Source organism: Cryptotermes secundus, unplaced genomic scaffold, assembly GCF_002891405.2.
Source record: "Cryptotermes secundus unplaced genomic scaffold, Csec_1.0 scaffold516, whole genome shotgun sequence".
NCBI lineage: Eukaryota > Metazoa > Arthropoda > Insecta > Blattodea > Kalotermitidae > Cryptotermes > Cryptotermes secundus.
The window spans coordinates 826,305-853,679 of record NW_019745084.1 but is presented as its reverse complement, the minus strand read 5'-3'; the positions used below and the strand labels follow the sequence as shown (position 1 = coordinate 853,679).

The window sequence follows — 27,375 nt, the reverse complement described above, 5'->3', positions numbered from 1 at the left end:
CCAGACCTCTCACATTTCGCTCTAGGATTCGGAAGTGGGAAGATGTGACAGTGGACGAAATGTACGTGGTTTTGGCACTAATTATGTTGACTGGCATTGATCAGAGGCCTACATTGAGGTCTTATTACTCAAAGAACCGCCTGCTGTTCACTCCGTTTTTTGCAGAGACCTTACCTCTGGAAAGACTTGAGGTCATAATGAGATTTCTGCATTTTTCGGACAACAGCAAGCAAAATGAGTACCAAGGCCCTTCCAAACTTTTCAAAATTTATCCCGTCATTCAGCACCTGAGTAGAAAATTTCAGATTCTCTATCTTCCAGGTCACAACATTGCCATAGATGAATCCTTGACCCTATGGAAAGGTCGTCTGTCTTTCAAGCAGTACTTGCCACTCAAGGCTGCGAAATTTGGTATCAAAACGTTTGAACTCTGCGAGTCTAGTTCTGGTTATGTTTGGTCCTTTCTTGTCTATACTGGACAAGGAATGGAACTAACAAATCAGTATGTGACTGCAGAGACAAACAAAACTACAGCAATTGTAATAACACTGTTAGAAAATCTTCTGGGTCGCGGACACACAGTGTGGATGGATAATTTTTATAACTCCCCTGATTTGGCTCGTTTCTTGAAGTCTAAAAATACAGACTGTGTTGGAACCTTACGTCCCAACAGGAAAAATGTCCCTCCCTTAGTGAAAGATAAGAAATTGAAAAAAGGTGAACACTGTGCTCAACACTCAGGAGACGTGGCAGTTCTTGCGTGGCAAGACAAAAAAAGGGTGACCATGATATCCACATACCATAAAAACGATATGCGTGTGGTTGTTAATCGTGCAAACAAGACAGAAATAAAGCCTGTGGTTGTTTGCGATTACAACAAAAACATGCTCGGGGTGGATCTGAAAGACCAGATGCTACAACCGTACCTGCTTGAACGAAAGAAGGGTACCAAGTGGTACCTAAAATTGTTCAGGCGGTTACTCAATGTAGCAATCCACAACAGTATGGTAATCTATCGGTCCCACACAAACAAACAAAACCTGGACACTCTACAGTTCAGACTTTCCCTAGTTCAAGGTCTCGTGGAAAAGCACAGTTCTGGGGTACGTCGTCCTGTACACGGCCGTCCGTCAGTTCTTCCGCCGCCTAAACGACTCACGGAAAGACATTTCCTTGAGCGAATTCCCCCCACGGGGAAGAAGGCAAGACCGCACAGAAGGTGTGTGGTTTGCGGAAAAAAGGGCCAGAGAAAAGATACGCAGTATTGGTGTGGAGAATGCGAGGCAGCGTTGTGTTTAGAAGAATGCTTCAAGGCGTATCATACACTACTACACTTCTAAACCAGCTGCTTCCATCGCCGAGATACAGGGCGCTCACATTATAAGGTAAGATTATAAAACCACATTTTAAGATTATTTTAGTGAAAGATTCATGTTACTATCTCATTTAATTTAAGAATAATGACAAATAAATCATTTACGAGCAAAATTTAAATGGCCGGCTGAAAATATTACCGCCGGAGAGACACGGCAGCGGAATTTAAATCACCGCGCCAAAGGGTTAAGGCTATTCGCGGGACCGTATGAAACCACGCATATGTTCCATGTTATGAATAACAATTTTCAATGGCAATACGACGGAATTTTAGGTCGTGACTTTTGGATAGATAAGGGAGCTAACATAAGCTACTGTGACAGAAGGATTACTATGGACAATGTAGCAGTCGAGTTTGACCCTAATATAAGGGGCAAGGACAGACTAAAATTACATTGAAGGCTAGAACAGAAAATTTAGTGAGACTGCCCACCCCATCAAAGGGACAAGGTTTAATCTCAAAGAAAGAATTAATACCCGGTGTATATCTAGCAGAGTCGTTGAGTACTGAAATCAATGGGACCTGCGTGACAAGCATAATAAATTCATTAGAGATAGATGTTATAATTGAACCCCCTTTAGTTGTGAGTGTGAGAAGACAGTAATGATATTTACTTCCCAGTTAGCAGAAGACAATGATCGCCTAGCTACATTACGGAATGAACTGAGAACCGATCACTTGAACAGTGAAGAGAGAGTATACCTTTTCAAAATTTGCAAAGAGTACAATGATGTATTTCACTTACCTGGAGATAAACTAATTTTTACCACCGCTGCCGAGCACGCCATCCCTACTCCCGCGATAAATCTGAACCAGGCTATAAACACAAGGTCATATAGGATTCCAGAAGTTCATAAGGAAGAAGTACAAAGACAAACTCAACAAATGCTGCAAGATGGCATTATCGCCCCTACTAATAGCCCATGGAATTCACCAATTTTGGTCATACCTAAGAAGGCAGATACCTCGGGTAAAAAGAAATGGAGAATCGTAGCAGATTTTAGAAAACTTAATGACGTCATGATTGGTGATAGCTTCCTTATACCAGTCATTTCAGAAGTAATCGAAGCCCTAGGAAATTAGAGATATTTTTCAACAATTGATTGTGCAAGTGGGTTTTTACAAGTACCCGTAAAACAGAAAGACTAAGCTAAAACCGCGTTTAGCACCCCTCAAGGTCACTACGAATACAAAAGAATGTCTTTTGGTTTCAAAGAATAATGAATTCCGTTCTTACTGGAATCCAAGGTATAAAATGCCTAGTTTACCTAGATGACATTGTAGTTTTTGAAGAGTCCTTACAAATCCATAATAGTAAATTGAAAGACGTCCTGGAGAGGATGAGAGAGCACAATCTGAAACTGCAACCCAATAAGCGCGAATTTTTAAGAAAAGAAGTATCATATATAGGACACATCATCACGAGTGAAGGAGTAAAGCCAGATGAGAGGAAGGAAGAAGTAGTCAAAAACTTTCCGACCCCAACAACCACTCAAAAACTTAAAAGGATAGCTGGGCGTAGCAGGATACTACAGAAGATTCATACCAAATTTTAGTAAAATTGCCAAACCCCTCACAGGGCTTTTGAAAAAGAACACGCCATACATTTGGAACGAGAAAACTGAAACAGCTTTCAATGCTTTGAAGGAATCATTATCGACAGAGCCAATACTCCAATACAGTACACAAAAGTGCAAGCTGCTGATTCCAACTATTGCTTGAATGCCCACTTCCTTAGAACTTTCCAAACAATCACAGTCTTAACTTTCTGATGTTGCATTTACATCTGTTCTAATTTATTTAACTGAACAAATTCAATAAGAAATAAAAAGGTGGGTGGGGTTGGAAAGAAAAACTGGGGTAACTGTGAATGCAGTTTGGAAAGGATAAAGAAAATGGCAAAAATTTACTTTAAGGAACTGTCTTGGAACTACCTTAGACAAGAAATACAATATAATGGTTTGGTGGCTCCCTGACATCAAACATACAAGGCGAAGCTGCAGAATGAAACAACCAAAGCGAATGCATAAGATCAGAAGCATTTTGAGAACACTTCCAACAGTACTCTGTGCCTCTAAGAGTCTGAATAACTGAGTTTCAGCTTGGTTCATATTTACCCATTCACTGGTGCTAGAGAGACTGCCTCATTTATATATTTATATATAAAGGGTTAATTCATATTGTGACCTTCTGGTTACAATACTGTGCAGTCTGCTAGGTGAGCTAACATTTCCTTACTACTTATTTATCCAACAGTAAAATTAACAAAGACTCTCAATCAATTACTAATGATACATGTGAAACAATCATTCTGCCGTTAGTATTCCCTTCAATGGCTAAATTTCATACTCCACAGTCACAAAAATAACTTACTGTACCAAGTTATCACCCTGGATACTGATGCCATCTAAGTTCAGAATTCATCATGGAAACTGCGAGCTGTATCCACCATTTTGCTTCCAAGGAAGAGATCCATCTTGTTAAATATTTCTTGCAGAGAGAGACTGCCATCATGATTGGTGTCCGACAGCATCAGTAATGTTTCAGCTTCTTCGCGTGCATGACGTGGATTTTTCGGATCGATGTACATCTGGTGGCACACACACCACACGAACAATATAACATGACCAAACAAAGTAGGTGACTTTTGAGACATGGCTTTCACACAATTTGGGTGATCAATAATGACACAAGCTGTCAAGGGCCACTGTAGCCCAGAAGTGGGTGTAACTGTGTACCTTCTGAACAGTGCATACTATAAGTCCACTGGAAACCCTGGCAAACATTTATTATCACACTAGCCCTTGCAGCCATGTACTTGATCTACAAAGTGATCTAAATTGCTGTCAATATGAATTACCGCATACATAAGAATAATGTGGTTAAGATAGCTGCCTATGAGGCAGGAATCATACAAGAAAAGTAATATAGTATCCATGGATGCAAACTGCTAAGACTGTGTATCATGTGTCACGCAGGAAAAGGACAATTAACAAAGATATTTCTTTTAGCAAGAATTTCATAGAGAAAAGTATGTGATGCCTGTGAGAAGATGAAACAATTAATACAATTACCTCCAAGCACATCCATGTGCAAACTATGTGCGCACACCAGCAAGTATATAATTTGTATCTATGTAAAGCAAAACATTTCAAGAACAGAAGACCCATTTTCTGTAGTACAGGGTGTGGCAGCATAATCTGTTGATTTGAAGGGTCAATAAAACAAAAGATTTTATAGGTATCGTAATTATTTTTTCACCATATTCTACAACACTGGAAATTTACGTTTACTCTGTTTTAAAAATTGTATCCAAGAAGTGGTGCCCCCCACTGGCGATACACTGATTTGCCTGAATTCTGAAGTGTCCGTCAACTCTATCCAGCATAGCAATGGGTATGTTGGCTATGGCTTGGTGAATATTCTCCTTCGGTTGAGCAAGGGTCCTTGGACAATCGGTGTACATGAAGGATTTCAGATACCCCCTTAAGAAATAGTCACAAGGGGCTACATCGGGTGAGCGCGCCGCCCACTGAAGGATCACTCCTCAAAGAAATCAGGCGCCCAGGGAAGTGTTCCTGCAAAACACACATTGCAGTTTGTGCCGTGGCTCCATCCTGCTGAAACCACACATCCCCAACACCTATTTCGTCAAGACTTGGCAAAAAAATTTTTTGATCATTTTCACGTAGTGAACAGAATTCACTGTAACTGCAACCTCATTCTCTTCAAAAAAGTAGGGACCAATAATCCCTACTCTCGCCAGTGCACACCAAACAGTTACATGGTCACAATGAAGGGACCTCTCATCAAGTTCTCAGGGATTGTTATCACTCCAGTAGCGCATGTTTTGCTTGTTCACGCATCCAGAAAGATGGCAATGAGCCTCGTCACTAAAGAACACAAGCGTATCATCAGGCAAAGTTTCAAGGAACACTTCACATGCATGTTACCGAGCATCAAAATCACATTCAGTGAGTTCTTGCACCACAGCCAACTTGCAAGGATGAAAGTGGAGGCCATCATGAAGAATTCGCCTCACAGAATTATCAGACATTCCAAGCGCAGCTGCATGCTTGCGTGCTGAGCGCCGAGGAGATCGCAAAAAAGACTGCCTTACCGCCTCAATATTTTGGGGTGATCTGACAGGCCGTTCCACTGATCTTCTTTTTTCCACACTGCCAGTTCTCCTGAATGTGTTTGCCCACGTAACAATCGATTGCCGACCAGGAACATGAACTCGGGCGGAAATACTGAAGTGCGCACGGAATGCTTGCTGCGTGGCAACGATTGAGCAACTGTTAGAAAAGTAAGCCCCTATGGCAAATGCGTGCTGTTCCTTCGTTCAACGCATTCTCGGTACTAAAGTGGAAGGAAGAACAAACTTCCCAACCCATCCATTCAAATGAGACCATCCGCACCCTCTAACGGCCAAACCTCGCTTCCTGGCGCCAAATTCAAATCAGCAAATTATGCTGCCGCACCCTGTATTGTTCAATTCCCTTACCAGTAACTCTTTTCTATCTGCTTTCCCATCATGGTTTTTGTCTATGATATCTCGGAACTCCCGACGTCTCTCATTTTCTCCCTGAGTGAGTGTCTCACCATCCTTCTCACCATCTCCTTCAGTTTGCAAACTAGAAAACTCATCTTCTGTTAGAATCTCATCCCCATCTCGATCTGCAATGCGAAAGATTCCACTGAAGGTCCATGCCACTTTACGGAATTCTTAACTCAAGATCCGAGTTTAAAGAAGTGAAGGTGAAACCCAAAACAGTCTGCAGCTGATAGAGGAAATTCCACAAGGGTCTTGTAGACATCTGAAATCTTTGCAGATGTGGGTTAATCCCAACACAATCACTGGTCCCTATCCTAAGCCAGATGAATCCAGTACCTTCCACCCCATCTTATTTCTGTAAGATCAATCTGAACCTTCAAGAGATAACATTTAAACCCCCGAGTATCAGCTGCTGGCCCGAGTTTTTACAGGCCTTTCAGTATCCAAACTGCAGTGTTTCAGAAAACAAACAATAACTGGATTGTTAAGCCCCCCCACCCAGAGAGAGACAGTGGTGCTTGGTTTCAAGTCCCATGGAACCCCTGGCCATATATTACTGACAGCTCTGGGAGTCTTCAGAACTCTAGCTCTGGCTGACTCTTCTGCTTCTGCCTGGTCCTCATTATATAACTTTGGCACAGCCCTCACAGAAACCACAGTCCAAAAGTTTTTCCATTGTTGCATGTGTATCCATTGCTGTGAAAACGTGTTTACAGTGCCGCTGCCTAACAAGGGTTGCCACAATCTGTGCCAATATTCTGGCCTTCAGCTGTCATGTCACAACATCAAGCTAAAAACGAAGCTCAGAAGCTTCAATTGATATGGAATATTATTCATACATGTAATCAACAATGGAGATTCCAACACAAACTTTGGTTACAAATTTAGAGACCACTGAGAGCCACTTGCAAAGAAGTTAATGGGTGTAAGGAACTGGAAGAGAGCAGCGCAGGATAGAGAGGAATGGAGGGGCTTGATAAGGGAGGCCAAGGCCTCCCTTATTGGGCTGTTGTGCCAAAGAAGAAGAAGAAGAAGAAGTAGTTTAAATCTCTGTTAATATACACTTCTTGATTTAAATTTTAAATAACAGGGATACCTGCTCTACGTCTACATGTGCTGCAGCGGCTACTTTTTGTTTTCAGCACCGTTCACATATTATTCTGTGTAGGTTCCCTGTGTGCGTGCCGCTCTTATCTTTAATATGTTAACACTAACTCAGCAAGAGTAGTGACTCTCCCCCATGTCCAGCAAGTGAGCCAAGGTGTTACCGCTGTCACACAACTACTACCAAGATTTCGTAAGTGAAACATTTAACACAAATGAACCCATGTTAAATTCTTCAATTTTCCAGCGTCAATGTGACCACTCTTTGTAAAGATCACATTTTATTACCAAGACACATTTCACAGCAAAGGGGTGTAATATAAATAATATACGAAAACATAAATCATTAACAGTATTTAGTGAAAGCTGATGGTCATTCTGGAACACGTGCTGAACTGGCATCACGGTCGAGACCTCCAGTGTCCACACTAAGCACTACTGTCAAGAAACCACTTCCTGTAACATGGGCAAGGATCCTATGAAGTCTGCTCTGCCTCTATGTTGATACAAAACAACATAAAACCATGCAAGTTTTGAGTTTCAATATATCTCAGAACTCTTCAACATACAATCAACTTCTGCAAACACAAAATTATTTCACTGTCACTCCTCTACTGGCAATATCAATGTCCCATTGTAGTCAGTTACTTTATTCAAACTCTCTGCCCTGTCTTCATATCATTAATGGGAACACAAAAGCCAAACAAGTGAGGTTCTCATGCCAGTGACTGTGAAACCTGCTCTCATCTATGATGCAAAACCATACAGTCTGGTACAGTGTTACTAACATTCTAACGTAACAGATGGGTGTCACAGGCCACAAGACAGCAATCTTGTGGAAGACTGTCACATTATGCATTTACTTGCTTTGTTAAAGCCACTTACCAAACTTATCAAACAGTTCATCAACAAGAGTTAAAATTGTCGCATGACTTGATTCTGGGTGTCGGAAAGCAAGGAATTCATCCAGTGTGAGATGATCAGGGTCACTGTGGGCTGCTTCTGACCATGATGCTCGGTCCCGCATGATTGCCTCTATAGAAAATAAAATATATTAATGAAATGCGTGCTCACACACACACACATACGCAAAATACTGAACAAGTTCTCACACAGAATAAATTCCAAGTTTTTTTATCTGTTAGAAAACTTTGTGGCTACAGTCTCATATGTCTTAAACCAGCAAACCTCATCCCCAGAACAGCTCTGTGGGAATGGTTCACTGCTATCATCCGACAGCACAACGGCAGGTCCTGGCAAACACAATCCTTCCATTTGAAAATCTCTCAGCACAGGTATAAGCACAATCCATAGGTGCAACAGAGAAGAAAACTTAGTAATTATAACTCTCTAATCTAGATCTACCCAAATGGTTGACTTGAAGATGTCTGCATATACTGATCCAAAACACAGAATCACTGGGTTTTTATTTTCCACTGTCTGGTATTCCAAAAACTAGGACACAATGTTTTGGAAACTGGATCTGTGTTNGGGGGGGGGGGGGGGTGTAAACTCAACCGCTTAGCTCTTTCTAAAGGACCCAACAAAGTAGGTGTCTCCCACTCAGCTGAGGACAGAAAAACACCTAGTTTCCAAAGCACTGTGTTCTATAGTTTTTAGAATACCTGACAATAAACAAAGCCCAAAAACGCAGTACTTCTGAGTGTTATACATCATTGTCAAAACCCTTTATAACCTACTTGATTCAACACAGGTTGGCAAACTCCAGTGTGTGACACCATGCAGCATTTGCCTCCTAGCTGAAGTTTTTCAGACATGCTAATGCAGAGTATCCCCAGNGATCATTTTAGTGAAAGTTTCATGTTCCTATCTCATAGAATTTAAGAACAATGATGAATAAATCATTTTCGAGCAAAATTTAAATGGCCGCCTGAATATATTACCGCCGGAGACGCGGCCGCGGAATTTAAATGACCGCGCCAAAGGGTTAATACCAGACTTCACAAGCATGAACCAGAGAGGGGGTAGGGGGGCTCACTCAACCTCATATCCAATGAGTACTAGGGGCTCTTTTTCCTGGGTGGTAAAGCTGCAGGGGTGAGAAGCTGACCACTCACCTCCAACTAGTGCCAAAGTTAAGAAAATGTGGATCTATACCTTCACTCCCCCATACACCTTAATGACATAGTGCTTAATTAGTTAACCACAAGGACAACTTTACCTTTTATTGAACTGCCTTCTGAATTCTCTTACAAGTGAACTACTAGTTGTTCCACAACAACTGTCTTACAACTTCTGAACCCCCAATCCCAATTCTCTAATCTAATATAATCTAGGTCAAAGTCACACTGCGACTGACGGTCGGTCAGTAAGTCTTGGTGTCAAGTCCCACCTGGAGCTCATGACCAGATATTTATTACTGTTTGACACTTACAGTCTTGTTTCTGTGGGGCACCATCTCTGATGAGAGGATGGGTCTGTGTTTTGTATATGCTGCTGGTCCTTGCCAGCGCAGTCTTTCTTGGGTCAGAGTACCTTGGCACTCGTGACCATATTTTACTGTCTCAGATTTCAGACTTCCCTTTTCATTGCCTCCTACAACTCGCAGGGTCACGGTGGAGGTATTTGACCCTGCCTCCACACGGGGCTCTAATCTAGGTCCAAGTCCAAGTCACATTGTGACTGATGCTCAGTCTGTCTTGGTGGCGAGCCCCACATTTTTTTCTTGTTGTTTTTTTCCTTATACGTAGGTCATTTCAGAAATAATGCTCACATTTTTTTGTTTACGCCCGTGTTTATTTTTTAATAACTCTTTACAGTCCTTCAATATAGTCCCCCTGCTTCTCAATGACCCGAGTCCCAACATTTGGGAAGCTTTATTATTCCATCCAGGACACCTTCTTTGTTTATCCGTCGAAGGCTCAGGTACTGCAGCAGAAAGCTCTTCCAGAGAGGGAAAACGACAGCCTCGCATAGGTTGTTTCAAATTTTTGAATAAGTCAAAGTCTGGTGGACTCATGTCCAGGCTGTAGGGAGCATGAGGCAACACCTCCAAACCGTATTGTCGCAGCTTTTCTGTTACGACATTCCTGATGTGTGGGCGAGCATTGTCATGGAGAATGATCGGCCCAGCCTCGAGCAACTGAGGTCGGTTTTTGTGCATTTTTCTGCTCAAACTTTGCATAAAGTCATGATAATAAATTGCTGTGACACTTTTCCTTCACGGAACTCTATCTGTCATGATGATTCCTTGGTGATCATAAGCAAAGATCATCATTTGTTTGACCTTTGATTGAGATCAACAAAAATTTTTTGGCCATGGGGAAGATGGACCTCTCCACTCATTGGACTGTATTTCAGCTGTGGATTTCTGTCGGGTTTTCTCCACGTAAAGTTTCGATCTTAATGTATGACCTTTGATCTTCAACAGTCACAATACCCGAGAACCGTGCAGGCTCCATTTCTAACTCACGTTATTTAAGAACAGAGTATATTATAAATGAATAAAATAACGTGCTTCTTTCTCATGCCCTGAACTGTAACTGATGTGAGGCTCACTGTTGTTGCATCATCTAATCCGCAGTGTTGCCAACCTGTGCAGTATTTATGAAATGACCCATGTATGACAGTTACTGTCCTGTCCATTTGGGGGGCCCTCTCTGACGAGAGGTCGGGTCTGTCATTTGTCATAGTCCATATTAGCAAGTCCATTGTCAGTATTTACATATATTTACAAATTTAATCTTAATTCCTATTTCTATGTACAATAGATAGAAGGCCTCTGTCAATCCAGGCTTAGCACAGCAGATTATGCCCAACTTCTAGTAGTATGCGCTATTACGGCAGCCTAGTCACTTGAATGGTTGTATGCCTGACCGCCACCAAGTTTAAGCCTCTTATACTTTCTGTGTTGGGCTTCACATTGTCTGATGTTGCGAACATTCTCATTTTCATGATTTTGTATGACTTCTACTTGTTTCCTGCATAATTTTGTTATATAGTCATATACATAAGGGATTTTGAATGGCAGGTGCAAATCGCGGACCGGTATGCACCTTGGAAAATTGCCAATGGTGCGGAGAACCTTATTTTGCAGGCGCTGCAATTTCACTAGTTGGGTGTCTGCTGCAAACTCCCACACATTCGTTATATAGCCCTGGGTTAGACCCCACTGAATACACTGTGTTTACAGCTCCGTTGCATAACAACGGATACCCTTCTACTGTTGCCTGCACGTTTGTTGCGGGAATGTGTTTACCAAGCCATTGCCTAGCAGTGAGTATACAAGTTACACTATTTTTACCAACCCATCTCAAAGTAATCAATCCTGAGAATAAAAGCACTAGAGCAACTGGACTTCTGAGTTAAGATCATTGTCTCGAATTTGCTTAACATAAGCATACATTCTTTTACTTTTCTTTTATTTAACTTTAGAAAAACGAATTTGAAAAATTGTGTAGTTAATTTAAAATAAAAAGAAAAAAGAAAGAACCATAGCTTAATACAATCAAAATTCTTTCTTCGACACTCCCTAGTTAGTGCCCTTTTTCCTTACTTCATGCCTCGCAAAGTCTACCAACAAATTAAATCCTTATGTCATTCTGTAAAATTGTTAGAATTTTTCACTGTTCTGTTCCAGTTTTCTAGCTACAACAGAACTGTCGGCTTCACTACTCTTGTAGAGGGATGCACATGGTACTTCCTACTTGTAACCACTGATCTCATCCATGGCTCAGAAAACCAGTATATGCTCTTCACCTGATATACTGAAAAATGAAACATTACATATCATCTGAGCAGGCTGTCTCCAATGTGCTAGGCCTGTATTGTGCTATAACACTGTATCGCAAATTCAACCGTGTGAAGGCTCACTAAGGGGAATTACACATACCTTTCATAGACCTATTTAACCCTCTGTGCTTCTTGTCATGGTTCTCTGCATACTCTCTGCTAAATCCTTTCTGCTGGAGAAAGTAAGTGTGATATTCTTCCCATGATACCATTCCTAAAAATAACATTCAGGTACTATCAATTAAAATTTACTCGATATGAGTGTGGTAATATAGGAGCAAAAAGGCTGATACTAAATGTAGGAAAGCATTGAGGGATTACCAGGAATCCGACACGGTTTGGTTTCACACTGCACCGCAGGTCCCCTTTGCTATCTGTCACCACCATTACCAACCAATCCGGATGGTTAAATTTCATACCTTCAGGTGTAGGACACAAAGAACTGCTTCATTAATTATTTCCAGCCTACATTCTTTGAAGCGCTATATAATTTGTAGTTTATTCAATGAAACTGTCAGCACCTCAGACTATATAACATTGAATGGTATGACTGGTTAATGACAGACTTGAAAGGATTTGGAAGGAGGCAGTCATGGCGAAATCAGGGATCCCAGTGTAATCCCACAACTCTGCAGAAAAGTTACCAAGCTGTTCCCCATGGCAGTACATTGACCAAGTACATTAAAGATATTCCTTTATGAACAAGGGACTGTCTGCACAGCTATCTTGCCATGAAGACATGCTGACCAGCCATGGAAGGCATCGGGAGGTCTCTGCCAGTATACTTTTGCATTTACATCTCCTATAGTCAGTGGTATTGACTTACTTTCATAATAAGGCCACTTCTTAAGGTAACAGGTAGGCATATTTCAACAAAGAGGTGACAGAGTGGTAACTGCCCAGTATGTAGCTAAATTTGTACATGATACATTTAAGCAAACTTCTATTACTAGGGTAGTACCAGGTTTCCGAAAGCTGACATCCAAAGAAATAACCTCTTACCTCATTCCCCTACAACCCTGTATGACTGGAAACGAAATTAGTGTTCCCCTGTATACAAGTGTCCTGAGGGGGGTGGTGTTCAAGTGAAATGGCTAGATCAGTTGATGGCAGGAAAAGAACATGTGACTAAGGGACTGATTCTAGACAGGTAAGTAGCAGTGGCAGGAAAATGTAGGAGGGTACTAACCCATTTTTTCTTTACAGCAAGCATAGCACTAAAGGGCCAGCAACAAGGCCTAAGGTCCCTCATCTCCCCATTAATGGAACTAAAGGTCTCATGACACTTTTACAGAGTTTAGTCATGCATACCAAGAGTTGGCCAGCAGTGGGGGTGTTCATGATCTAAGCTAGCCTTCCCTATCCCATGGCAGGAGATACACACAGCATTCACCTGGAGGGCCTGAGGAAAACAAAGCTAAACCTCAGCCAAATATAGCCAGTGCCCTGTCTGATTTGAACTGAGCAACTCCTGAATACAAATCTAGAGCATTACTCTTACAGCAATCTCCTCGGTGAAAAGGCTACATAAATTGTCATTCCATTCGTACTTGTATTGTCTCCTGACATCAGTCAGAAACACAATTAACTTCTTAAGGACATATGAGATACTTAAAAATGGTACAAAATAGATAAAAATTGTATAGATCATCCATTCTTTTATTCTGAAATCCCTAAACAAGTTCTGATTCAATTAACTAATCCGTTAAAAAGTTACTGCGCTTCTAATTTCCACCAAATTTACAGAAGTTTGTAAGATTTGAGGCTTTCACGGCGGTGACTATGAAGAAAGCAGTCTTCTGGGATTTGGCACCGTGTATATGTGGTGTTAACCGACGTTTCGGAGGAACGTATCGCTCCCATCTGCCTTACCGTGTCTCACGGTGTTGTCGCTTGCAGATTTACTTATACTTTTTCTTCAACCCTGAAGATGGGGGCGATACGTTCCTCCGAAACGTCGGTTAACACCACATATACACGGTGCCAAATCCCAGAAGACTGCTTTCTTTACAGAAGTTTGTCACCTCGTACATTACAGCAGATGAAAACACGTAAAAATGGTACTAGTTTCAAATTTTTACACTTATAATTTTAGCCTTTAGGAATAATTCTGCAAAATTACATTTTCATTCACTATATCACTCAGGATAAATTAAAACAATGTACTGAAACAACTCTGACTTCAACTCGATTTGCAAGTTATTCACTGTAGAAGTGCAGTAACAATGGAAACATTTACACAGTGGCATAGCAAAGCCACAGAGAGTTTCTTCTTCTCTCCACTTTTCTCATATGTACACGTCACTATTCTTCCTTTGCAACAGCAAGTTGCTTTTGGCATCGTGATGCATGGAAACACAATGTAACAAAGAGAAATATAGCTACGATTAACCTAAAACTTTACAACACATCAGCTAGAGCTTCAGTTGTGGCACTGATCCACTCTTATGGGACTACTGAACTGCGCAACGAAGCCAACTTATGGACAACTACAGTGTTGTCAAGTTCAATTCTTCTCAGAGGGTATTTCAAAATACGAAATGAATAAACTGAATTGTTTTCATAAATGTAATAAATAACAATCATTTTATTTATATTAAAACAAGATTTACTACTCTGTGTAAAAATAATTAAATTTAAATTCAACAATTTTTTGTCAGGTTCGATTCAGAGTAGTCACTCTCAAAAGTTTTATTATAACGAGTGACATAAATAATAAATGTAGCCAAGAAAAGTGATAAAAAATAGCACTCACATTAAAATTTTAAGACTATCACTTAATGTTGCTTCTGACTTCAAGACATGCAAAGTGCAGATATTTGACAAATTGGAATTTAAGCTACTTTTGTCTTACCTCCTGTACATCCTTAATGCTTTAACAGAGCATAAAATGTATGAGCAGCATTCCTTTTAGCTTACTCCAATTTTGCCACTTACCATCAAATGAAATAATGATAAATAACAATATTTCAATCAAATAAGACTAAACTTTAAGGTTATAATCTATCTCAGAACATCAAGAGCAATGTTGCATATACAGTACAAAATTCTACTACAAAAACCTCTGTAACAAAGAATGTCTATTTGTAGTATAATACAAATGTGGTAACTTGGGTTACACTGCATGCAATCACCAAATAAAGGTGAATAATGAACCACAAAGGATGTGAAAGGAAATGCTCATGTCATAATTTTAAGGTACTATCTGGCATTTGCCTGGAGGAACTGCCGAAAACATCCAATAAACCTCAGTCAGAATAGTTGGTGTACTGACTGAGATTCAAACTGAGAACCTCCTGTATGTCAGAAGCATTAATGCTTGAGCCAATGTGCTTAGTATGTAACAAAGAAAATAAGGATTTGGGTTCAATACAAAACTCAATTGTAACAAAGCCTGAATGTGTTTGAATGCAGAAAAAAAAAAAGCTCCAAATACAGCCTCTTCAACATTTGCAGGCTCTACCTACAGAAGTAAAACAATCCATCCTGAAGAGCATTTGTGACATACATTCCACTATCCAAATGACAGGAACATGCCAATGATGGCTTTCAAAGGTTCAAAAATAAGGAGGCTCTTAACCACAGAAGGGCTCTAATATCCCCAGCATTCACGAAGTCTAAGCATCAGCAAAGGTGAAGCCTCTGATCTGCACACAGAGTAGAATGGAGTACAGCCTATGGCATTCCAGATGAGTCCTTCCTTGAAAACACCATCTCCTCCTAACTCCATAACAGTTGCTCAATTGGTCAAGAATTTGCCAGAATTTTGTAGAACCCAAATGTTCATCACTATGTTCACAAAAGCCCACCACTGATCCATACATAACAACAGATGAATTTAGTCAACACCCCTCATGCATACCACTTCTTTGAGACACAATCTCCTATGTTCAGTATTGTGCATAACCTGAATTTCACTACATGCAACTTAATACATAACACAGGATGGCAACCTACCATTCCTCGGCTTATTGTCAATGGAAACAAAGAGCCCAAAGTTTTCCTTCAGCGCTTCATTGATATGTTCCTGAATCTTCTCATTAATCCAGTCTGACAACTCTTGCAAACTGAGGAGTCCATCTCCACTGATGTCAGCACTGCAAACAGCCATGAACATGGAGTAACAATGACCATGAAGATTAACAAATTACATAAGACAATATTCCTGTAAGCATTGGATAAGTGTTAATGGAAATGATCAAGAAATGGGCTGGAAGTGAAGCATTAACAAAAAGAAATATCAAAAAAAAATGATGATTATGAATATGGAATACAGAAACAACTGTGACATAAAACTGCCAAAATTATACACAGAAAGAAGAAAGGCAACAGAAACCAGATACAAAAATGAAAAGTTAAAAAAAAAATGCTCATGAGGAATTGAAAACATGTACGAGTACAATGAAAAAAAAAAACATACACTGCAGACTGCAACTTCACGATAAAGTTATAAAACCCTAAATACAAACGAAAAAGATATAGCTCATGCCATGCATTGCCTGGTTCAGTATACACATTTTATGAAACCTGCAGCCCACTTCTTGCTTCCAACCCAAATTCCTACCCAGTGTTTTCCTCTTTTCCCCTACCATTTTAGGAGCCAAGACAGCTCGCACTTGGTATAGCAACATGATGGATGGCACGGAACTGGGGGTTCGATTACTGGCCCACCTAGCTTCCTATCCAGTGGGTACCGGTGGCTCCTTCCCCGCGGAGTGAAGCTCAGCACTCACCTCCATCCAATGCAGAGTTTAATAGTGGAGCTATACTTTCAATGCCCGATGCGTCTTTATGGCTTGGTGGTTAATTAATTTAGCACAAGAAAAACTTTGCTCTAACCTTTCCCATTTACCCGCCGGTTGAAACTTGCAAGCGCAATGCCGAACGCTGTATATTCATTTGTGATTCGGCTTTTGAGCTAGAGTTTTCATCTACAATCTAGGAATATTAACGTTCAGGACAACACACACCTGCTTATCAACTAAATTATACTTACCTCTCAATTACAAAAAAAAAATCCTTCTGCGCATATTATACTAAAAAATTTTACAAAATTCATGAAAACACGTACGCACAACAAGCACATCTTCCGCCATTGCTTACCTCTTCACAGAAAATCCAACAAATAATCAACACATTCCTCGAACATCACAGCATATTAGTGACTTACAGATCTTACCAAACTATACTTAAGCGATGTATACAGTAACACGTCAATGCGTCCATTCCTACTGAGAAAACTACATAAATGCACTACTTTCCACCCAGCTTTCAGGGCTACCCCATTTTACCGGTTACCGTTTCCGGTGGCGATCGCCACGATCACCACGGGAAAATATTGAAGCATGTACACATTACTTATCGTCACGTATACATAGATGCTCAAATTGTAATCCAAAAATCGGGAAATAACTACTGTACAAGCTACATTCAAGTTCAAGACTAAATATCGTTTGAAATAATCCTTTAGCTTCCGTAATTCTGGCCGTTTTCCCAACGTCGTGGAAATTCACTAGCATAAATCACACAAGTCCAACACAAATATAAAAAGTAAAGTTCCTTCCCACTGCCTGGGAAACCTATAAATCCCGTCTTTCGGTCTTCGTAAGGCCTGAAAGTGGTGGGCCCATCCAAAAGTACTGGTTTACTAGGTCCCTTGTACTGCGGCCACTTCTGGTCTCTTGTACCAGCCCCAGATGATAGGTGAGGGTAATTGTGGAGCAATTGGTGGAACGAAGATAGGGAGGGGAAACCGAAGTACTCGGAGAAAACCTGCCCCAGCGCCACTTTGTCCACCATAAATCCCACTTCGCCAGACCCCGGGCCGCCGCGGTGGGAAGCCAGCGACTAACCGCCTGAGCTATGGCGTGGCCACTGGTTAACATAAGTCGTTTATGTAAGATTTGAGGCTTTCACGGCGGTGACTATGAAGAAAGCAGTCTTCTGGGATTTGTGTGACCGTGTCTCACGGTGTTGTCGCTTGCAGATTTACCTATACTTCTTCAACCCTGAAGATGGAGGCGATACGTTCCTCCGAAACGTCGGTTAACACCACATATACACGGTGCCAAATCCCAGAAGACTGCTTTCTTCGTAAGTCGTTTATGTTTTCTCTTTGTCTTTCCCCCCCCTTACCGGTCTTGTGGGCTCTTTTGTCGAAATCTGAAATACACATGTCGTTCTCGGCAAATTCTGTACACATTCTTATAATACTTGTTTTATCATTTAATTTCATGTCAATGAATTCTGACAAGATACAACAGAATGATAATGAAACATGATTCAAAACTGATTTGGGAGGGAGAAATCATGGCCAGGTAGAATCACATCATTTGCCTAAAGAGACTGAAGAAAAGCACATAAAACTTCATTAAATTTGTGGTTATCACAGTAGTTACTATGAACATAACTGTCTTTGGGATTTTACAAAATGCAATCTGGTTGCAGAGGAGCCTGCTCGCTCAATCTTCAGGGTAGAAGGGGCATTATGTTCCTCTGAAACATTAATAATAATCTACCAGACTGCATGGCATCACAACCCATAAGACAGCAATGTTCAACCTCTTTTAGGTCACCAAGATCCATAACAAATCCCTCCCAAATGAGTCAGCCATTTTACTGCACTTGGTTGGATTCACTCTTGCAGAGTTATCTGAGCTTCACAGGCCTCCCACAATTTGACATGAAATATCTTATTCATTTTATGTAAGACCATATTCAAGCGGCCTCCGTAGCCTAGAGGTAACGTTCCCACCTCATGACTCGTGGTACACGGGTTCAAACCCAGAGGTCGTCGAATTTTTAAGGGCAGAAAAATTCAGGGAACAAGTCCTCCGGGAGAGACTTTAAGCCGCGTGTCCCATGTCGCAGCTTTAGAGCACGTAAAAGAGCCTCATATCTCCAAAGGAGGTCACTGAGCCAAATTCAAAGGACCTTTCCCGCCCAACAAGTAGTCTCTAACACCTCTGATTGATGAGGGAAGCATTATAGATACCGCCAAGCTAGTGGAGGCCGAACTCGCTGGCTCGGTCGGGACTGATGGTACGCACCAATCTCAGTAGGATATAGAGACTGGTAGAATATCATAGAGGGAAGCATAATGGACCAATACTGGTCTAAGTGCATGGGGAAACCCACCCTCTCCAATAACTAACTAACTAACTAAGACAATATTCAGCATTCTGTTGCATTAGAAGCACACTTCATATACATGTGTAATGAAGTCTTGTAAATGCAACACATCATTGGTTGTTGGTTACAATACCACTCAGTCCATGTTTCATACATACATATATATATTTACAACATGTTTCAGTCACATGAGGCCATCACTGGGCATACATAATAATTCTTATAAACTACACTACACTGCAATTTAATATTTTATGTAAGATTTGAGGCTTTCATGGCGGTGACTATGAAGAAAGCAGTCTTCTGGGATTTGGCACCGTGTATATGTGGTGTTAACCGATGTTTCAGAGGAACGTCGGTTAACACCACATATACACGGTGCCAAACCCCAGAAGACTGCTTTCTTAATATTTTATGGTATGCAAAATGTGTAAATCTGTAAGATTATTTTCTGAAATTAAGCTGGAATCTACTTGAAATTATTTTAAGCTGTGTTTTGTGTCCTTCTGTGCTCTTTCTTCTTGTGTTTTGTTGTCACAGCAGTGATATGCATATAGTATTTCCTGGGTATCTTTGGTTTCTCGTAATGTGCCAACAATATGTTATATACTGTACGTGATAAAAGTAAACCTATCCCTGTGACAGACCGAGGAGGCTGATGGGGCTGTGAGTCACTGAGGTTCCCACATTTTCTAGGCAATCAGCTCACAGATGCCAGTGAGGTTGTCAGCCTCATGTGCTGGCCACCCTTTAACCCTAGGAAGATTCCTGGTACTCACTTCTGTTAGCGAGTTGATCCCAGGTCCATAATGTGGCTCGAAAAATTATGTATGCTGAAAAATTCAATGACCTCATTTGGAATCAAACCCATGACCTTATGTTTATAATTAGTATTTAGTCTACAGATTGGTATATGGTAGTACTTACATGCCGAATTTTTAAGGGGTGTGTGTGTGTGTGTGTGTGTGTGTGTGCGTGCGCGCGTGCGCACACACACATGTGTACGTGCATGTAATTCTTGCCCTCAGTATAGGATGGAGTTGAATGGCCAAATTCATGTCCCAGAAACTTTATTCCCTAAACTGTGCAATTATGGTACAAATATTACGTTTTCGACATTATGCATCATCTTGTCTCTGTCTAAAAACCGTCCTGTTTATTTTTCAAAACACAATGTTTCAGAGATTGGATTCTGTCTCCCTCTTCAGGTGAAACCTACTCAGTTGGGCCCCATCGATATAGCTAGTCCCTATCTCCAGACAGCTGCACAAACACATGATAATCTGTCTTCATATGGGTGGCAAGATTCCCACTGTATTACAATATACATTTTTGTGGCTTTCTATATACTCAAAAATTTAATTTTGCATCTTTGCTACATACTGTAAGGTTCAAAAAGTGGATGGAGTTGTGTAGTTCTCTCTCCATACTGCAGTTTAATGTGGGCTGTAATTTACTGAATTCCTTTTGGGTTTGATCTATATCTGTTTTGTTTCGATCACAGATAATATCAACATACTGCAAGTATCGTGTTATTTGGAGTTTGATTAGAACTGGGACTTTAAAAATAAACTTCAGAGTTACATAAATTGCATGCCATGAAATATTTGAATACAGTGCAACAACTTTTATAGTAATCATCATATATACCTGGGAATGGTCCCATGTGGCTGAAACATGCCACAACTATACATGAAAACACGGACTCAGCTGTGTTCTATCCAACATTCTATGAAGTGCTAAATGCACAAGTCTAAAGTTAATAGAAAGTCCGTCGAGTGTAACAATTTGTAGGTCACTTTTTATTATTATTTCTGCCTTACATGTTTCAGTTTGACACAACCATCATCAGAGGCACTTGCTATAATTATGGAAACACTGTCGCTTTTTTTTTTTTATGTTCACAGTTATGTTTGTCGTGTGGACACTGCTACGATATGTTGACGTGTAAAAGCACAAAACATTCTAAGATAGTTGAGTACACTCTCAAGTTCTCACTTTCCATCCGAACCTATTTTAAGTTAAAACGCTAAAATCTTAAAATATTTGATATAAATGCTGAACTCCTCCTTGTTAATTCATCCCAAAGATGGGAGACGTCAGCTTAAGGCTGTATGGCTTATGGTTTGATATGTTCCTGTGTGCTGTGTACACAGCACATGTATGTACATACGTGTACATATTTTAACNAAAAAAAAAAAGGCGACAGTGTTTCCATAATTATAGCAAGTGCCTCTGATGATGGTTGTGTCAAACTGAAGCATGTAAGGCAGAAATAATAATAAAAAGTGACCTACAAATTGTTACACTCGACGGACTTTCTATTAACTTTGTGATTGATAGTGTAACGGACCAAAATGAAACAATTCGAAATAGCACAAGTCTATTTCACATTATTTTCATAAGCAAACAGTTTTCAAACACGAGTTCAAACAAAGCTTACTCTCGCTACACACATCAAAAACCTTGAATAACAATACTGTACAACACTCACAACTAAGAAGGGAACACACATCACAAGACGCGGTTTACACAGAAAATAAGAAAAATGACCCCACAGTGAACGAACCACATGCAAGTTTTAATTAAGACAAATAACATGAATTATCTTAACAAGTTTTAGCGAGTGTAAATTTATCATACTTGACAAATATGGACTTTTTAAATACTTTTTAAATGGTGTTGTGAAAACATGAGGGCAAGCAACGCAACAGATTAACGTAATTGGGACACCTGATGATGGCACTATGTTGCCGAAACATGTTGTGAAGTGACAGGTGAAACTGAGTGCACTACAAGATGGCCACTGTATACATATCATGGATGAATACTGTAGGGAGCTAAAACTATGTGATGGCCCAGTTTATGGGAACATGTCATGTTCCTAACCTCTTTACTGAAGGCTCAGTTTCATGTGGTTGTTTGTATCTAAAGAAAATATAATCCATATACTATCAATATACAGAACTTTTCAATTAAGTTATATGCCTGTTATCTTTGCTGACTGCATACAACACTGCATTGACACGTTAATCTGTCAACTTCACAAGCCTTTCCATTACACTGTACATATTTTAGTTCCAGCTGTTACATTTATTTATAATAAAAGATAAAGTTGTTCTTTTGCTTCACTGATTGAGCACAATGCCATGAAGGCATATGGGGGAGTGGATGTGGAGGCTAATATATTCTTAACCTTTGGCAGTAGTAGGTGGTGGGTGATCAGCTTCATGCCCCAGCCACTTTACCCACTGGGGGAAAGAGCCCCCAGTACCTACTAGATAGGAGGCTGGGTGGACCCCATAACTGGTCTGGATACTGTGTAGGAGAGAAAAATCTTGCCTGTACCGGGACCCAAACTCCAACCCCTCTGCCATCCACCCTGTAGCCAGTTTCTGTGCTGACTGTGCTATCCTGGCTCTTAAATTTATAATTTGTAACAAATAGATGAATTCATAATCATTTCATTACAGTCCCTACTTAAAATTAATTCTTTGTTTAAAAGTGTTCAAGTTGCCTTGGTTGGTTAAGACATATTTTCACTTAAACCTTGTCTGCATGTTAAAAAATACAAAGAAATAAGTATACATAAGAGGTATGACTGAAATATTATTGTATAATGGTAGGATTGCTCAACAGACACAGAATGCATCCATTACAGTAACATAGGTGATGAAGTGAAGTGCTATACTGTACACACCACTTCTTCAATGACGACTCTATGAGCCCAACTTGACTGCACATAACCCATCCCTTCCCTCACTCCAATGAGCACTGTTGAATTTGAAACATTATCCATAACAGAAAAGTACAAAATCCACCTTTTCTAAGCAAATTTACGTAACTGAAAAATATGAACATTGGTAACTATTATCAAGAACACTTACCTATTAAAAATGTTTTCCAGGAGAGCTCTCGGATCTTCAAACTGTGGTCCTTCTTTCACATCTCCAATAATCACTTCTTTGCGAAACCTTTTGTTAATGTCGACACCTCTTTCTAATCTAACTCCACCTAAATGGTTGGGTAATTCTGCTACTGCTTTTCGGTCATAAATTGTAATAGTCTGTTGTGGCAAAGATTTAAGTGGCAAAGACAACATCCATGTCATACCAAATAAGCTTACATACAAAAGAAATGGAACGGCAAATGACCACCGCACAGACGCTTTCACTCTGCATTGAAACATATCTATTCGCTTTGGCATGTGAATAAATACGTGAGCTGGTTGACTCGACGTAACACTGGTTTATTTTAGGAAAATATGTCATTCTCAGAACAGTCCTACATTTTATGCCTTTGAAACTGCACACTAGTCACTGGGACCGATAACATGTGTTATATTGGGCACGAAACAGACTGACTCCCGGCCCCATGTTTCTTCACATTACTTCTGACGCTTCTGACCCTTCTGACTACATATTGAACCCTGAAACAGAAAAACTCCCGCTGTGCACCGTCTTTTGTCAAGAAATACAAGACAATTCACGAAGAGCACAGGAGTACGCACCAAAATTTACGTACCTTCCACACAGCTGCACGTTAGGACACATTTTCCGCCGTTCTCAACCTTTACGACCTTTACCACCTTTACAGTGCATCCAACATATACAATATTGTCACGTGCATTTGTGAACGAAGAACGCTATAGATCGCTATAGACGGGGTTTGGATTGGTCAATAGATTTATTGACCACTCACAGCTCGTAAGTACGAATTATTGTAATAGAGTCAGTAGTTTACTTACTTAGGGAGCTGAGCCCTTCATGAGAAGCCAGATCTGCAGCTGCTCAAGAAATTCCCAGCATTTTACGGAACCCCGAAGGTTCATTACCGTGTTCACAACAGCCCTCCACTGGTCCCTATCCTGAGACAGATCAATCCAATCCATACCATTCCATTCTGTCTCTCAAAGATCCATTTCAATATTGTCCACCCACCTATGCCTTGGTCTTCCCAGTGGTCTCTTTCCTTCTAGCTTTCCCACCAATATCCTATATGCATTCCTCTTCTCCCCCATTCATGCTACATGCCCAGCCCACCTCATACTCCTTGACTTGATCATTCTAATTATACTAATTATACTCACATTGAATTTTTTATTTCTTAATCACAATTGAATTTTTCGAGGATTAAAGAATGAAAAAGAAACAGTCATTCTGTAATGTGCGATTTTTCTTGCCTACTATAACTACCCCCCTTCACATCTACCTGATCTGACTAAGCCAATCAGAGGGGTATATCATGCCCTTTCATAAGTATATTTTGAACTTTCTTCACTGTAATGTGTTTGCCTAAAAAAAATTAGTTGCCATGACTTTTGAAGTAACCCACGTATTATACATACAACATGCTATTTATGAGAAATCAAAGGTAAAGGTAAAAGAGTTGAAGTTGTCCCTGTGCTTAACTGATTAAGCACTACATCATGAAGGCATACTGGGGGAGTAGGTATATATATCCAGATTTTCTTGACCTCAGCACTAGCTGGAGGGGAGTGGTCAGCTTCACGCCTGGCCGCTTTACCCGAGCCCCCAGATACCATTGTATATAGGAGGTTGGGTGGACCTCAGAGCTAGTCTGCACAATGTGGAGTGGAGAAAATTCTTGACCCCACCTGGACTCGAACTCCAATCCCTCGGTCATCCAGCCTGTAGCCAGTCACTATACCGATTACAATATCCTGGCTCCACTCTTATTCTGCTTAGCTCCATTTATAGGATAAAATCTTTTGGCTCATGTTAAGGGAACTGTATAAGAATTATGGATAAACCATGAAGCTACAAAGATGAACATTTCAAGAAAAATGTCTTGAAAATAGTAAATAATGAATGTTGTAGAATTTTATTGTTTGACTTAGCTGGTACACATTAGGGAAAGTTCCAGTGTGACACAATAAGGTACCACGCGTTGGACATACAATTAAGATGGAGAGATAAGAAATGCATATAGAACTTCTGTAGGGAAGTCTATTTGAATGTAAACTGATATAAAGAGGGTACTTGGGGAAATTTATTGGTGGTGGAAGAGAGAAGGTAATAAATTGCCAAATAATTTGGGACAGTTGCAGTCCCAAATTATATCTTTTCATAAATGACACACAACAGGATACATACCATAAAAGTAATAAATTGACATCCTTTATATTGTTTTCAACAGGCAAAAATGTATTCCTTAAGATGAAATTCTTCTTTATAACAAGTTTCATAATTGCTTACTATACTCAATATCTGGCAGTTATTTGGAACCCCATAATTTGCAAATGTTTAACAGTGCTTCATCCACCTCCCTGTCAGTGGGTTCTAGAGCACTTTCTATAAGTGCCCCTAACCTCTTTATGCTTTTCGGACAGTCATGTCACGGTTCAGCTGGGAAGATGAGACACGGCGCACAGTTCTTGAGGGGCATGCAGCATTGGAGCGCACAGCGGAGAGCCTGGCACGTTCACAGCGTACAGCTGTGGAGACTGAACAGGTGGGGGAGGAAGTTGTGTCAGAGTTGAGTGCACAGAGACAGACATTACTGCGCAGCAAGCAGCGACTTTCAGACACAGATCATGAACTGTCGCAGACTCGTGTCCTGCTACGGAAGATGACCCTCAGTGTTCTCACAAACAAGATCATCCTCATTGTCATTATTCTGCTTGAGACATGTATCTTGGCTGCCGTTTGTTATATGAAATTCTTTCATCACTAATGAGGTGTGATGTGTCTACCTGTTGTGAAATGCTGAGATCAGTCTGTAAGGGGTTTTCCCTTATGTTAGCAGCATACTTTCAGTGGCATCATCAGTGGAAATCTTGGTTGCAGTTCCTGCAGATAGTTTTTGACTGTTCAGATTATCCCTTTTGTGGGGCAGGTATAGCAGAATATTTGTTGTGTTCTCATGAAGGAATGTGGCCTGTAGCTAGCCACTGCTGCATCTCATTTTCTCTATTTCATATGCCATTGTCATGGCCTTCAGCTTAGTTAATGCAACCCCAGAGATATAATGGCATGTGCCTGAAATCTGCTGTTGCTGCTAGCATACATCAGCAAGGAGATGAGATAAATGTTCTTAAAGCAGCATGTCTGCTGACTTGTCACAGCACAGGGGTTTTGAGTTTATCATCTCCTGTACAGGTGATGCAAGACAGCAGCATGACACATTTCACTGCTCTGTGTCTGGCCATCAGTGGGGAGGTCATGGTAGATCGCATCTTGTAGCAGAGTATGGGCCTTGTCACAATTGTGTGCTTCTTGCTGTAGTAACCTGCTGACACCTCATTCTCCATCTGTCACAGGAAACTATGGATCCCTCGTATAGATGTTCCAGCAGGCAGAAGAACGTAAATGGTTTGATGAAAGGAAAGAGTTCAAGATTTCTGATTGATAGTTGAGGTGATGGTGTCACAGGGGCATAATGCTAGGAACACTGGGCCCAAAGCCCTGCTGCTAATGGATGGCCATCACCATGGTCAGCCACATGGAACAAAAGTACTGAAATCCAGCAGTGGCTGCTAAATACATGTCATGTTCCTTCAAAGAACGCAATAAACATCAGTTTCAGTTTCAGTTTATTGTAATATTCCATCAATCAAGAACAGACTACAAATGTCGCCAGTCTAATATAGAACCATTCACAGATATACAATACACCAAATACTCAAAGAATATACTATGCATGCTTTGAATATTAAAGTGTCAGTCAAACAATTACAAATCAAACAACTTAGCATAATACATTGTGAATCGGAAAATAAATCAGTCACTCAATAATAATGTGTATGATTAGCATAAAAGTATATTAAGTAAGAGCCAGCAAGAGACCTATAAAACATTTTACATTTAGTAACATTGATTACTGGTCCTTTCTAATTAGTTTAATAAAAACCTAAAATTTAAAGTAAAAGTAAGAAGAGGCAGTCTGCTTTACCGTTTCTCACGGTGTTGTCGCTTGCAGATTTCTTATACTTTTTCTTCTACCCTGAAGATGGGGGCGATACGTTCCTCCGAAACGTCGGTTAACACCACATATACATGGTGCAAAATCCCAGAAGACTGCTTTCTTCTCAAAAAAGTGTTCAGAAATTAATTATGCCCAGTATCAACATCATCACTGTTAAATGTCTCGTCCCATGTCTCATAACTTAAATTCATTTTGAAATTTAACAGGGTATGATTATTGATATTCCTTCTAGTTATAATTTTTTGTTTGTGGAGATGCATACCAATATTCTTAATAATTAACAGTTGAGCATCATGATCTGNTACTCAAAGAATATACTATGCATGCTTTGAATATTAAAGTGTCAGTCAAACAATTACAAATCAAACAACTTAGCATAATACATTGTGAATCGGAAAATAAATCAGTCACTCAATAATAATGTGTATGATTAGCATAAAAGTATATTAAGTAAGAGCCAGCAAGAGACCTATAAAACATTTTACATTTAGTAACATTGATTACTGGT

General features: G+C 40.2%; 1 protein-coding gene and 1 long non-coding RNA gene across 2 annotated transcripts; one reads left to right on the top strand and one right to left on the bottom strand.

The window, feature by feature from the left end:
* Positions 1-364: 364 nt before the first annotated feature.
* LOC111874906 (45 kDa calcium-binding protein) lies at positions 365-23,504 on the bottom strand. The gene is made up of 7 exons (XM_023870771.2): positions 23,445-23,504; positions 22,808-23,349; positions 15,747-15,886; positions 11,890-12,003; positions 7,923-8,072; positions 5,883-6,055; positions 365-3,965 (listed from the first exon to the last, which is right to left on the bottom strand). The coding sequence occupies exons 2-7, from the start codon at positions 23,125-23,127 to the stop codon at positions 3,789-3,791; spliced, it is 1,074 nt and encodes a 357-aa protein (XP_023726539.1). The 5' UTR covers positions 23,128-23,349; positions 23,445-23,504; the 3' UTR covers positions 365-3,788.
* A 16-nt stretch (positions 23,505-23,520) lies between these two features.
* LOC117283127 lies at positions 23,521-26,629 on the top strand. Its single transcript, XR_004514142.1, has 2 exons — positions 23,521-23,626; positions 26,203-26,629. It is a non-coding gene; the product is annotated as an uncharacterized LOC117283127 (long non-coding RNA).
* The last annotated feature ends 746 nt before the right edge of the window (positions 26,630-27,375 follow it).

Coding starts and splice junctions, on each gene's coding strand:
- LOC111874906 (XM_023870771.2), bottom strand. CDS start 23,127: ATGCCAAAGCGAATAGATATGTTTCAATGCAGAGTGAAAGCGTCTGTG. Junction 12,004..15,746: donor TGACAATAAGCCGAGGAATG/GTAGGTTGCCAT, acceptor TGTTATTTTTAG/GAATGGTATCATGGGAAGAA. Junction 3,966..5,882: donor CAGATAGAAAAGAGTTACTG/GTAAGGGAATTG, acceptor GTGTGCCACCAG/ATGTACATCGATCCGAAAAA.